This window comes from Simochromis diagramma, unplaced genomic scaffold (genome assembly GCF_900408965.1).
Source record: "Simochromis diagramma unplaced genomic scaffold, fSimDia1.1 OVJJ01000603.1, whole genome shotgun sequence".
NCBI classification, from domain to species: domain Eukaryota; kingdom Metazoa; phylum Chordata; class Actinopteri; order Cichliformes; family Cichlidae; genus Simochromis; species Simochromis diagramma.
This window is the reverse complement of record NW_024387414.1, coordinates 20149287-20163743: the sequence shown is the minus strand read 5'-3', so window position 1 is coordinate 20163743 and position 14457 is coordinate 20149287. Positions and strand designations below refer to the sequence as shown.

Below are 14457 nucleotides of genomic sequence, written 5' to 3'. Positions count from 1 at the left end.
AAGGAGGTCTGAAAATGACTCTTGTAGTCAGAAGAGGTATTTTCAAAGCCTTTATTATTTCTTCCCTGTCCAACACAATATACACAATATATCCAGAGAGCACAATGTTATCATCACCACCTGCAGAGTGTACAGGATGCTTCTGTGTCCTTTCTCCATGAAGTGAGCGGTGAAGCATTTACTTCCAAGACTAAGGCACACTAATCTGATGTTATCATTATGAGACAGCTCCCAGGGACCACTGCTTATGACCCCCAAACCTGTGGTGCTCTCATGGCAACAGATTCATTTTGGCACCGTAGTGGTAAGTCATCACCCCGTCCACTGGCTGTGCTCAATGGCCTGGTGCTGCATGGTAGGCAGGCACAGTCATAGAGACACCAAGTCATCGCTTAAACAAATAGATATCTAAGTTGGACTTCTTAGCCTGTTTGCACTGTTTACACAGACATGGCAGCATTCAGTCTGAGGTGCCTTTAATGGAGCTGGAGAATGACCCCATAGTCTTTAGTCTCTGCCAGTCGCCCTCATAGGTATCCTGCTGACAGTTGATAGTTTTCTCATGCTATCTTATTTTGTTTTGTTTTATTAGTTGCCAGATTTAAACTATTCCGTCTTTGTAGTGTTTGTTTTTCAAGTCATTCAAACTGGATGTTTACTCTTTATGAGTAAGTTGTATGAAGAAGGAGTCTTTTTATGTGTCAGAGTGTGTGTCGCAGGTTCCATTGCTAGACTTAAAGATCTGCAGGGCCTCAATCAGGGATTACTCAAATCACAAAGATATTTCTTGGTATATTAAAATGTACTATATATTGCTACCTGAAGCCCCCTTGCTTTTGCTGGGTTTGGCATTGGGCTGCAATACTAAAAATGCAAAGACATTTAATTTTTATTAACAATATTTATTTGTGATCTTCTGATTTTCACAATACAAACAAACCATGATAAAACACTGTATATACATATGTAATCTAAGAGAAAACAAAATATTCCTCTAATGTTTGAGAGCACGTCTCATGTCCAAACAGAGTTGCTGTCTTTTTCATTTTGGCAAAGTTAATGTGACTCAACTTCCAGTCAGGTTGTGCTATTATACAGTAATCTTGATTCTTGTTTCATACAAAGTGCAGATCCAAGGATTACTGCTTGAAATTCTTTGGAGGCACCAGCAAATGCACACCTCAGCTTGTATTTTGGGTTAAACTGCTGCTGCAACATTTTGGATTAGAAAAAACTTGTTTTTTTCCTGTTACTTTCAGTGTAGTTAAATCCAATGCCAACTGCAGAAGCTTGGTAAAACTCAAACGAGATTTTACTGGGGTACAGCAGATTAATGATGGGGCACATACCCCTGTGAAAAGGGTTCAAGCGATGCCCATGTTCCATTTTTTACTCGACAACAGTTCATTTGTTCTCCTTCACATTGTTCACATTGCTCGGAAACCTAAAAATTGCAACATTGAACGTGAAGCTGGTTGACTAAGTGAGTTTCATTAATCACAACCTGAGTCATATAAAAATATACATAATCACTATCTGTAAGCACTTAATTGGAAGCATCCTGGAGCACTTTGTCTGGACTGGCACAACAGCAATACAAAAGCATCCCCTGTCATTTTTGCCCCCATAAAAGCCTGATTTCTGTACTGTGTCATTTCTGTGGGTCATTTCTGTACTGTTAGTGTTAACATCACATCAGACAACGATAAATACTTTTAGATAAGTTACTTTTTAGATTTAAGGCATATATTTTTGCGTGTCACAGACAAAATGACAAACCAGCTCCAAAAAATCGCAACAAAGTCACTTGTAAATGTAGCTCAGCTAGTCACTGTTCAGAACAGCTATGCTATAAATGACAATGCAATGTGGGATCTTTGTGTCTCTCCTACGATGCTCTCAAATCTAAACAACAAAGTGCTTTATTTGTTTCAAGTTAAAGGAAACTTAAAAGCTGGTGAAAAAAGATGATCAGGTTTGACAGTTGCAGTCATTCATTCATAATTTGATCTACCCGAAGAAAGGTTTCAGCTACATCTGTCAACCCTCAGGAGATCTACGACTTATTTCTTGGCACCACATGAGGGGGGAAATATAGCCTGTTGTGACTATGGCGTCATCAATACGACCCCCCAACCCCTCTTAGTGTTTAGAATCCAGGCTCTCAACAGCAAAGCAACAAGGACCTTTTTTTTCTTTTTTACAAAGGAAGTAAAACATTTTAAATGCTTTTCCTTTTCGTTACGAGGGGTGCTAACCTGCAGGAGTTTACATTCTGTTGGAGTCTGGTGCCTAGACACAGACTTTGATGACCCAAGTCCCAGACTTTGGAGTCTCAAGATCCCTCAGCAGTCGTCGTGCAGCACATGACCCTCCCCAGGTTTCACATGACATCTAAAGACATTCAGCCATTTATTATCCCCCAAACCCTACGTCACAGACAGCAAATGAGACAGGGAGAAAAGCGAGACCAAAAAAAGGAGGTGTGTAGAAATAACCACAGCCCACCCCCCTTACATCCAACTTAGCACTATTTGAAACCACTTCTGCTGTGTGATTTTATTTGCTACTAAATGGGGATTGGATTTCCATGGCCTGTATCACATTGTGCTGTGCTGTACAAGATTGCAAAGTGAGGCGGGTGGACGAGGGCAAAGTGAAAGAGAAGGTGTATACATTTGCCTTGTCTGTGGCTTAATGGCTCCATATGTTTGTGAAGAGAAGTGACAGCCAGAAGTGGGGTCTGAGCGAAGGCCAACTACCCCTCCCCGCTCTCGCAGTGCACGCCATCACCCCTCCTTCAGATTCATGCCTCAAACCTACCTCCCGTCTATGAATGCTGTGCTGCCCAGTCTCACTGGGGATGTTCTCTCCGTCTCAACACACAAGGTTGACCGTGTAAAGGCTTCTGCAACCCTATGGATATCACTCACGCTGCAGCCATTTTTATATCCCTGTGTAACAAATGTGCTGATGGTGGGCCAACAGTAATGAATACTGCTGCTATTTGGAGATTATTTCCTCCTTGCTTGATCACAGTGGCATATGAGATAAGAATGTGGTTTTTTTAACCAGTGTTATTGTGACAGCACACTTGTTCTAACCAGTTTGCATACAAGTGCTTCCACTCTGTTGCCAAAGCTATCACTCAGAAACAAACAATGTGGCACTGAACAATAACCAGACAAGTCTACAGCTGTATGAATTGCCTGAGAGAACATACTGGTCTTTTACAAAAGCACTAACTGAATACCAAGGGAGATATTTAGCATCTAATCAGAACACAAACACACGCACACTCAAGCACACCTTTAAAGAATCCCCACCTTGTTTAACAGTGTCTTATTTACTGTTGTCAGGGGATTTGTAGTGCACAGGTGGAGTAAGAAGGGAATGGTGTGGAACTTTCGTAAGTAATTCTGCTCTTGTTAAACCCCCGTAGGCTTTTTGTTAATGCAGATGTTTGGGCTTGAAGCCGAGCGTTCGTTGCTGTTCGCCACATTTCTGTGGCAAAAGTAGTGGAGGGCCCAGAATCCGTGTTGGCACTTGCCTGGTCGCTGTGGGCCGGCTCATTGTCTGAACCTGTATGCATTGTTGTCTCTTTCTTTCTGTCTCTGACAGGTGATAACTACCCGGTGCAGTTCATTCCATCCTCAGTGGCAGCTGCAGCAGCGTCAGGACTCAGCCCCCTCCAGCTTCAGGTATGTACAGTACTATGACAAAGAATGTTAGCGACGCTCGCCAAGCTCAGGGCAGAAAGGATGGCTAAGCAGCTGTACACTAAGTAATGAGGCGCGCACTAAATAATCCTGGAGGCCCCAAGCTCACGCGCGCTTATCACCTTACGTATGTAATTCATCCCATATGATAGAGGTTTCATCCCCACCAGCTCAGCCAGAGAGTTAGGAAGATAATAGTTATTAAAGAGAATGAAAATCACTTTGGTTGCATTAATCACCCACCAGTGAATTTATCGGAGGACAACAGGCTGCAAAAAAAATCTCTTTCCTAATGCTTTCATCTAGAAAACGACTGTGCTATTTACAGTTTATCTCTTTGTAGAAAACAGCTAAGAAAATTATTAAAATTAGTCTAATAAAAAAATGTGTGAGAAGAGGATTTGAGCAACGAGAAATGTTGAGAGAGGCTGTGAGCCCTACGGGCTGCTCCAGGACTTCTCTCACTCAGCGTTTAAGAGCTAAACCTAGGTCAGGGCTTAACCTGAGGCCATAATGTTTAATGTAGATAATTATCTGTGTTCTATTATTCAACTTATTGCTATTATAAATAGTAATAAATATAAATAGCTAATGAGAAATTTTAAATAATTACTTCCCCCCCCTAACTTTTCACTGATTTTTATTTCCATTAAAAAAAACAAAACCAATGGAAATCTGAACATTGCTGATTGTTGCTTCTCTAATTATGATTTTTCTTAGTATCCTACCCAGCATATGGTTAAGTGGCCACTGCTGCTTTATCAACAACACCAGTAAGTTATTTTACAGCTACAGAATGTGATGCTAAACAGCAGAAAGAAGTAAACCACGAGTGAAAAGCTAAGCTCAAGACTAAGGGGAGACTCTTTGCACACTGATATATGTGGCATTTGTCCTTCAGAAGCTACCACTGTCAGTGTTAACGAGCCTTGGCAAGTTCGAACAATGCACGCAGCTGGCTCTGAAGAGCCGTGCGTCATTATGCATCCAGGAGAAGAGCTATCAGAAGCATGTAAGGTGTTAAATGAGTCTGTTCATGTTTGAGGATGCGTGTCTGTGAGTGTAAAAGATGGAAGCTGCTTTTCTGAATATCTTTCTGGAGTACATATGCGTGGCTTTGTGTGTCATAGTGAAGTTTATTGGAAAGGAGTGTCAGTTCAGACAGGCATACTCAGCCTATTTATAGGGGTGTATGAGGTCAGATGAAACAGTCGTATATCTGAAGGTTGGGGTAAGAACGGGAGACGGGTCTAGAGTCATTAATTCTGACTATGTATCTAACCCTGGGAATGGGCAAAAACAGTGCCTCCAAGACCATGACTTGGCTGACCTTTACAGAACACAGTAAACAAAAAGAGGTGCATTTTCCATTAATTGAAGTCTGTCAGCCTGTCACATATTCCGCCTGCTGGCTGCTATTTACCCTGCATAGAGATTCCCCTTAAAACAGTAAGGCTAATCAAACATGCCCTTTTCTGCATAGCTGGGATCAACAAACCATGTGACTGCCACCACTTCCTCTACAAAGCGCTGGGAGCCTGGTATGATTAAAACCATCATCTCAACCCAGTCATGGAATTAAGTTGGAGTTGTTTCCTCTCTTTTCAAACCAATAATACCACCAGCACCTTCCTTCATCGAAATTAAACTACTGAAAAGTGTCCTTAAATAAATGCCTGTTTGTGACAGAAGGGACCAATGTGTAGAAAGGAAACACACTTTCTCTTGAAATGAATGCCATCTTAATACCAGCGCCACTTGATATTTTTGAAAGTTTATAAATCATCCAGCGCAATTCTCCATTAACTCCATTAAACTGTCCTGAAATGTTCTAGTTCCCACCCCCAAACCTATTGTTTATCTTCCTTGTGCACGCGGTCACATGAACACACGCAGATACAACATCCCACACACATATGGCTGAATAGGCTGCCCCCCTCAATTAAAATATCTCTTCCTGTCAGCTGCATGGCAAGGTATAATTTTCACCAATTTACTCGATTTCGACTGTGCAATATATGAACCTTAAAAAATTATCTTATTGGTAGAATTAATTCCCACAATGCTGCAGAGGTAATGTGATCAGCCATCCAGCCAAAGAGGCTAGCCGCTCCGTCAGTCTTAATGTTGGCCACGAAGCCTCTTCACAATCTTCTCTGTCATAACAGTCTGGGATCCTCCCCCATTCCCCGCCCTTTCTCGCCAAGAGAAGAAAACCCAACAAGGTAACAAAGGCTCCGAGCTGATGGATGTAAATGAATCTTGCAGGATGCGTTTGAGTGTTGGGAGACTGTAATTTGCTTGTCAATACAGGGTGGTAGCATCACTCTGGTGGCTGGCAGTCTGCAAGTGGCTGTCACCAGGCATTGCTGTACCACAGGGCAATTTCACTCAATGTTTTCCTGACAGATTGGCTCTGGTCCGCAACTCACAGGAGAGGAGACGGGTAAACTATCCCAGCGCGACATGCCCCTCTTCATTAGTGCCCACACAGAGGCGGGATGAGCCTAGGACCAGCAGGAAACAATGGCTCCATCCCTGCCTGTCCCTCACTGATTACAACTGACATGTCTCACCTAACAGAGGAAATTGTGCTGAGATTGTAACCCAATCTCTCCGGACACCTACTACGTATATTCAATTGAGTGAAGATACAAGAAGGGAATTTCCCTAATTCCACAAAAGAATTTTCTATTTGGGATAGCATTTAATTTGCTGTTTGTACATTATTCCTTGCCAACTGAAAAAAACTATTTACTTAAGGAAAATGTGACCCTAATGCATATCGCCCGTCTTCATGAACCGCTGAACAGTTGAAAAACCTTCGAGAAAGCCCTGTTTTTACCACTGGAAGCAGACTTTGGGGTTCAAGCCGTTTTACAGAAAGCATTACTGTAGAAGACAAAACATCTGGGTTCTCTGTATGTAGTGTCACCGCTTGACAAAATAAAAAAGAAACCCTCTGCGTTTACTCAGTCAAAGGTCCATTTTCTCTCTCCTGCTGTCTCATTCTTAAACCTCTTAAACCACCACAAAGTGTCTTAGTTTAAGTATTTCTCTTTCAATTACCCCATGCTATTTTTTGTGTTTCTCTTGGCTTTTTTTCCCCTATGAATTGTCCTGGCGCATGACATCCTCATGCTTTACATTAAAGGAAGCGGAGCTGCTAGAAATAAGACTTTTGCCGCATTTGCAACGGCATCTCTCCAGGGCCACGATAAACCTGGGCCCAGCCTCAGCTCATGCTCCCACTGTAAAGATGAAAAGAAGCCCATATGCTTAGCAACAACCCGGACCAGATCTCGAGCCGACAGACACATCTAAAGGAGTACTCACAGGCTTAGATGACTGGTGCGATAAGAAAGAGTGTTACACAATCGGGTACAAACAGGAAGAAAGTGGGAGAGCAGCAAACCCCGCATTATCTTTTGTTTGGATGTAAATGCCTGTGTAGTACAGATGTGAAGAAATGGCTTCTATCATTAACAAGTGAAGCACTTTTGACTTTGAAAGAGAGGGAGAGAGGAGGAGAGGGGGTAGAGAACAGACATACTGTAGAGAGCAGCTGTTTTTGTGTTTATGAGCAAAGGAGCTTGGTCTTTGAAGGTAACCCAGAGCAGTGCAGCAATGCTGGAGTGTGTGTGGAAGGCTGGCTAATAGGAAGGCTAGGTGAGCAGCTGGATAGAGGCAGTGGTGAACAGAGGGACAGATGGACAGATAGAGTTGATAATGCAGTGAGCAGCAGTGAATGGGAGGGTTGGCTCTGGGGCCCCTGGGCCTGGAGTATCCACACTCACGCCTACACAAGACAGTCTGCGATTGTGTGCATATATGCAAGTTAGAAACTGAGAGAAGGACTGGACTGTCTACTCAGTAGTTGTGTGATAGAGAATCTGAGAAAGGCAGTGGGAGGGAAGGAGGGGTGAGAGCAGAGCAGGTTGGGTGCCAGCAGATGAGACAGATGTTGAGCCATACTGGAAAGCATCGGCACAGTGCACCAGGACGCCTTCCTCCACTCTTGACATCTGGGCTTAGCCTGGGTCAGGCTGCATGGTCGCCCTGGGCAATGAGCCTGTACAAGCCTTGTGGCAAACTGGGCTGGCGCTGTGCTGCCTTTTAAATGGTGTGGTGCACTGAAGCACAGTTAATGCCCTCATATCCAGTCCAGTGCTCAGTGCCCAGGCCAGACAGAGGTGAATGAGACATTGACATAGAGACACACTCGCACACAAAGAGATGAGAGTGTGTTTAAGAGAGCGTGGCTATTAGACAGTGTTTAGACAATGTAAAAGAAGATGTTGGTATATAAAATTGCAATGGCTTAAAAGCAGTTTCCCTATTTAATATATTCAAAAGCCACAGTTGGAAATGTGCAATGCACCATCATTGCTGGCAGCAAAGAATCTGACAAATATCTGCCACTATATTTTCCACCACATATTGCCACGCTACAACTCATGTCTTTCTTTAAAAAAAGAAAAAAGAAAGACGCACATTTGTTTTTCATCAATTTCTCGTTAAAAGACAAGGCTTACACTCCTGTGTTTCCAGCAGGAAAAACATTCACTCCATAATTGATTATATTGTGTACTGAGCTATCAGCTTTGTTATTTCACTAAACAAATACAGGGCTGCCCGCCCTGATTGCATATCATACTTTTGAGATGTCTAACATCATCAGCAGAGTGTGTAATCTCAGTTTAATGTCACAGGCAGAAAAGTGAACCTCCCCGTTTAACCTCTGCTGCCTCCAGAGGGCTTGTTTTTAATTACCAGAGGCTAACAAGCTGACCTAGGGCGTGTTGTGCTCACTTTGAATCTATGCTTGCTGAGATCTGCTCTGCTCTACTGGGAAACGAGGAATGATGGGGTCAAGACGAAGGATGTTAGGTTATGTGTTTGCCTTCTGATTTATATGTCCTGTTTTTGTTTTACTTTTTATATTATTTTGTATTGTGATTGCCATACATGTACACTTTTAATGGGACTGGCATGTTTTTCATAGAGAACATAAAATAAAATATTTATCTCTTGCCAGTTCCTAAAAACCCCTGATTGTAATCCCATTAGCTAACATATTCATTTTGATGTTTACATTTGCAAACTGTAGCTCAGCGTGCTGCTTGTTTTTCATGGAAATAAAAAGTGTTAAGAATATTGAGGGTCCTGATATTTTTAAAAGGTTTGACTGCTCCTTCTGTACTCCAGTGTTGGAACACTGACTTTCGGCTTGACCCTCATTACCATGAACCTCTCTCTACGCCACCTGGCAAGCAGTTATGAAGAAGGGGTTATTAGATGTGAGAGCGTCAACTGAGGGAAACAGGCAGATGTGTTCAGCTCAGGGAGACCAGCTTTGGCAGGATACGTCAACTTTCTGACACCGGAGTGATTGTTGTCTCCAATTGAAATACAAAGCCAAAAACGTCTATAAACCCTACCAGACTTAATACTGAAAAATACTCACTGAACACTGACATTTTTCCAGTTTCTTCTTGTACACTGTATAGCAACTTAACAGATTTGACTTTCCCCTTGATTGTATTTATTGTTCTTTGGTTCATGGAGGGTTCCTGCTCGGGCTTAAGAGTAGCCGTTGCTTCTCACCCTGTGGCATTGACCTGCTAATCAGTACTAGCATCCTGACTGTGTGCAATTTGAGGCAAAGTCTAATTATGTTCTTTTTCCGGGACAATAAAATTCTTCCCACACAAGGTCAGGGGCATGCCCATCGACAGGCCTGTTAGCAAACATCTGTCCAACAGACTCTTCGACTTAGGCTTGCATGTAGCCTAGAGTGATAGGCAGTGAATTGAGAATATGTTCTTTCTGTCCACTATTTCTTTCTCTCTCTGTCGCTAACCCCACCATCCATCTCACCTCACCTCACCTCACACAGATACACATACGCCGACACAAAGAGTGCCCTTAACAGTGACATTAACTAAGTCTAGCTCAGATGAGAAGAAAATAGAGTTAGGCCCACTCCTGTGTCCGATCCTTTCCGAGACAAAAGACTGTTTGTGAGGGAGGTGGAGGCAGTGCTATCATTGTGGGAACATAATCAGTCTGTCATTTCCGCTGCCCATGTGCTGTTGTTATCCCTAGGTCCCCTGGAAGAATGGACCTTTTGTACTGCCGCTTATGTGGCAGCGATAAAGTTTCTTACAGGAGCACATATGTGTTTATATCTGCAGATATGTGCATGGACGTAAAGTGCTTTATTTGGTCTAAGTCTTCATTTAAACTGCCAAAGGTGAGGACAACAGGGCCGGGTTGCCTTTTCTCATCCAGACAAATGTGTTCTGTGTTCGGCCAAGCAAACCAGGAAATGAGACAAGGTTTGTTGATTGGCCAGTGGAAGCGAAATTAGATTCTCTCTGACAGCACCGTCTGACTGCATAACACAACAAACCATAAGGTTTAGCTAGTCTGAGGATAGCAAGGCAGCAGGGGAGTTAAGGGCTGCTATTTGTCTGATGAAGTGAGGGCTAAGGCTACGTGGAGTAACACATTTTCTCAGACAGTAGCTCTATTTTACAGACCCCTGCCATTTGCAGCAGGAGACAAAACCCAATTTCATCACTTACCTGGTGGCCAATCAAAACACACCTCCAACTGAAAGAAGCCTCCAGTGGGAGTGCTGGATCTGCAGACACACAGAAAAGGCACGAAAATGATCATTTGATTTACAGTTCAATATTATAAATTTTGATATCAAATCAAGAGATAAAAATAGACAAGTTGATTTTAAGATACTGAGCCATAACTTATAAATTACCCTCCAAAATGTGATACATTTGGCTCACGCTGCCTTTTTATGCATCCAATCCCTAATATCAGTGTATTTAACCACCAGTTCAAATATTTGCCACATTATCACTTAAATTGAGCCTTCAAAGTTCAACTCTATCTGAGGCAATGTTTTGCCATTTGCACCATGCTCTTGGGTAATAATGTCACCAGCAGCTGAAAACCTTACTGAATGAACACCAAGAAATATAAAGTGATTGCATCAGTGTTCTCTGTAAAGATTTCTAATCTTTTATAATGTGTGTTTTTAACATTTTCTGTGATGGCAATCCAACTGCGGTTGGTTGTGGAACGGGACCGTCTCACATTGCTGTGTACAGACAAAACACAGACCAGAAACTTCAATTGCAAGTTGTGTAGAACTAGAGAAACGAGAGATCTTTGCTAACACACTTGCATCCAGTCGGCAAACTTTTCTCTGTGATGAGTGGAAAATAGGGGCTCCAAGTATTTGAATGAAAGCCATCTCTGTGTGGTTTTTAAGACTGCTGTCTCTCTCTGGGTTCAGCCTTTGAAATACAGTTAAGACCTTTGATGGAGGTTCTCTGCCAGCCTCATGGAAAGAGAGGAAAGACGTAAAAGAGAGAGGGGAGATGAAGGCAGACAGAGAAGCAGAGAGAGTTCTAGGGAGAGGAAAAGACAGAATATAAAACTTTGAATGTTTGCTGGATTTGGATGTTAACGCCTTGCGGGTTTCTCCACCTCTCTACAGCAACTGTATGCTGCCCAGCTTGCCAGCATGCAGGTCTCTCCCGGAGCCAAGATGCCTCCACTCCCCCAGCCACTCACGGCTAGTGGGCCCATTTCTCCGTCATCTCTGAAGAATGACAAGAGTTCCTCCAGCCCCATCACTCAAGTCAAGGTACAACCCTCGACTACTTCAACCAGCCCACCCACCAACCCAGGCCTTGAGTGGTACTTGACCTAGCCTAGCCTATTTGGTGTTGTCTGAGTAAACTAGCATCTACAATGTTCAGTACTTCAGTATTACACCCGGCCGTTGGTGAGCCCAACCTCTAACAGACCATCAATCTCTGGGGCTTTAACAAGGCCCTCTCTCTCTTAACCAGAACTCTGTGGAAATGGTTGCTATAGCTATGGCAGCTTCAAGCCAGTAATTTGTGGAACACGTGTTTTTTTTTTTTTCTTTCTTTTTCACAATGAAAAGGCTTTTCTTTTTTTGTAACTAAAATGGAATAAATCTCTTACCACAGTGCTATACAACTACTGAGTAGGACTGACAATTTTTTTCCCTTGTAAACAAACTAGGATGTGCTTTCTGCTGCTGTATGGCACGGCTCCACCAGACCTCCATGCAAAGGAAAGGCCGCATACATCATTCCCGCTCATTAAGGCCATAATCAGAAACATACGCCCATTTGAAGTAGTTTAGTTTAATAATATCACAATGGAGAAAAACCATAAATCATGCCTTCAAATAGTAGGAAAGCACTCCAGCTTTTTGTTCGTGTGCTTGCGCTCACACACAGCCAAAAACACACACCCATTCAGGTCCTCTGCCTCCAGGAATATCCATCAATCTGGCTCAAGTATATGGATGTCAAGTAGGGCAATGTTAATACAAGGCTAATTCTAGTCCAAATATTACCAATTATGCCAAAATTAAGGACTTCAGATGACATGAATTATTCATAAATAAATGGATGGCAAACGTATACTGGCATCATCCCATCCCCATCCACAGTCCGGTGGAATCGGATTGCCTTCAGTTTTGTTTGTCTGTTTTCAGCTTCACTGCATGACAAACTGTTATTGGCACAGCAATAACAAGGCCTTGGGGCAGTCTATGGTAGAGCCATATGTTTGGACAAGGAGACACTTGGGCTTTGAAAAATACTGTTAATGACAGCATGAGCCCTAATCTGATTTTAAAAACTGATGTGTACATCCATGCGACTTATCCTGAGCGGTGTGACATTTTTCTTGTGGCATCTTTGAATTATTCCCATTTACAATCATTCAGCATTTGATTGTATTTAAGAGAATCTAATATACACATTGTTTCTTGGTTTTTGCCCAGTTTTAGCTTACAGAGCAGTTTGTTAGTCATAATCAAATATTTAACTGTGTAAATAATATTTTTATTCAAATTATACATAGAGCATAAAAAGTGCGAGTACTTTAATATGTCATTATTAAATACCTGGCCTCTTCGGGTACCCGTAGATAAAGCATTTTTGTTCTCAAATGTCCTGTATAAAATGCATTTGTCATCTTATATCAGTAACTGGTCTTCAAGGCCACAACCAGCACGAAAATACAGCACCAAGAAAATCTGTGCTCCCTGACCTCATCTCAGAACCACACTGCACATCATATTTTTTAGGAATAGGCATATCAAAGCTTACGATAAAACCAAGTATGCACAAATGAGGAATGAAATTAGAAAACAAGTTAATGAAGTAGATAATGTAAGTCGACATCTGATGAATGGAACAGCTGTCTTTGATCATTGGCACCGCTGTTATCTGGTCATTATTTATTCTTCGAACCAGAGTGCAGACACAGAGAGCAGGGAGGAGGAGAGGGAGAACAGATGAAGATGTACAGAGAGACAGAATCTGCTTTAATTAGTGTGAACAAAGGCGCTGGGCAACTGTGAGGAAGCTCACAGTGGCGCAGCTCCTAAGAAAGGATGGATGAGAGGGGATGGTAGGAGAGGGGAAGACGAGAAGAGAGGAGAGGGGAAAAAGCAAAATGAGGGAGGAATCAGGGAGGAGGTGTAGGTCACAATAGGGATTCTGTAATTAACCAGAAACAGAGGAGAGCTGTGCTGTCTGGAAACCCGGAGCTCCTCCAAACGGAGGAGGTGGGGGCACCCATTAACATCTGTCTTCTTTCATACTCCTATCTCTTCTGCTGTAGGAGGAGGGAACACAGCCCCTCAACCTGTCTGCTCGGCCAAAGACGACAGAACTGATCAAGTCTCCTACGTCCCCGACACAAAATCTGTTCCCCGGCAGTAAAAGCAGCCCTAACAGCCTCATGAGCAAGGGGGGTACCCCCAGCCCACTTGGAGGTCTGGGCCGGGGATCTTCTCTGGGTAAGACGTCAAAGTGTTTCCACTTGACAAACACAGATTTACTCTGTTCAAACATACACCTACGCTATACACTCACATCCAGAGAGACCAGAGTAGAAAACGTTTGTAAGGCTGCATTTTGGTTGTTTTTCTTTTCTTTTTTCAGCATGACGTGCTAATTTCACTCTGCTCTGTGTGCATGCAGATATTCTGTCCAGCCTAAACTCTACCGCGTTGTTCGGGGACCAGGACACAGTGATGAAGGCCATCCAGGAAGCTCGGAAAATGAGGGAGCAGATCCAGAGGGAACAGCTGCAACATCACCAGCAGGGCATGGAGGCAAAGCTGTCTGCCCTCACTTCAGTGGGCCTCAACAACTGCAGAGCTGACAAGGTTAGCACATCTTTCTCTTTTTTTTTAAATCCCTGAATCAGGTCCTCTCTATTGCAGGACTTCTCTAAAAAGGAAAAAATGTTAGTAGCTGACCACAAGACTGTTTGCTCTCCCTGCAAGTAGCAGAGGAAAGAAACTATGCAAGAAAGTGGAACATGGCGATTTTGCTACAGCATTAATTCTTAAGACTAATCATTTTCTTTAATCCAAGTCCAGGGAGGTCGTAATGATAACAGCTGGCATAGTTTAGTGTGTTCATGTATGTTTACTCAAATTAGCATGAATATGTTTGTGTGTGCGTGTTTAGAAGCTTGTGCGTTGCCGGTGTTGGTGTGAGGGCCATGACAGGCCATGGCACTGCCCGGTGTGGGTTAAGAAGACTCTGAAGTCTCTGCCCAATTAAAGCCGACTTGCAGCCCTCTCCGTCCCCTGACACGGGATGGGGTTGCTTTGTACCAGGAGCACACACTCCCAGGGATTCCCTTTAAA

General features: G+C 43.0%; 1 protein-coding gene across 10 annotated transcripts in view; it reads left to right on the top strand.

Annotated features, from left to right (window-relative positions):
* The window catches only part of sox6 (SRY-box transcription factor 6), a 129422-nt gene that overhangs the window by 92226 nt on the left and 22739 nt on the right, over positions 1–14457 (top strand). For all 10 annotated transcript variants that reach the window (XM_040012088.1, XM_040012091.1, XM_040012095.1 and 7 more), the window contains 4 exons: positions 3622–3701; positions 11245–11394; positions 13419–13596; positions 13781–13968. In XM_040012088.1, coding sequence (XP_039868022.1) covers positions 3622–3701; positions 11245–11394; positions 13419–13596; positions 13781–13968 — 596 coding nt within the window. The remainder of the gene's footprint in view (positions 1–3621; positions 3702–11244; positions 11395–13418; positions 13597–13780; positions 13969–14457) is intronic.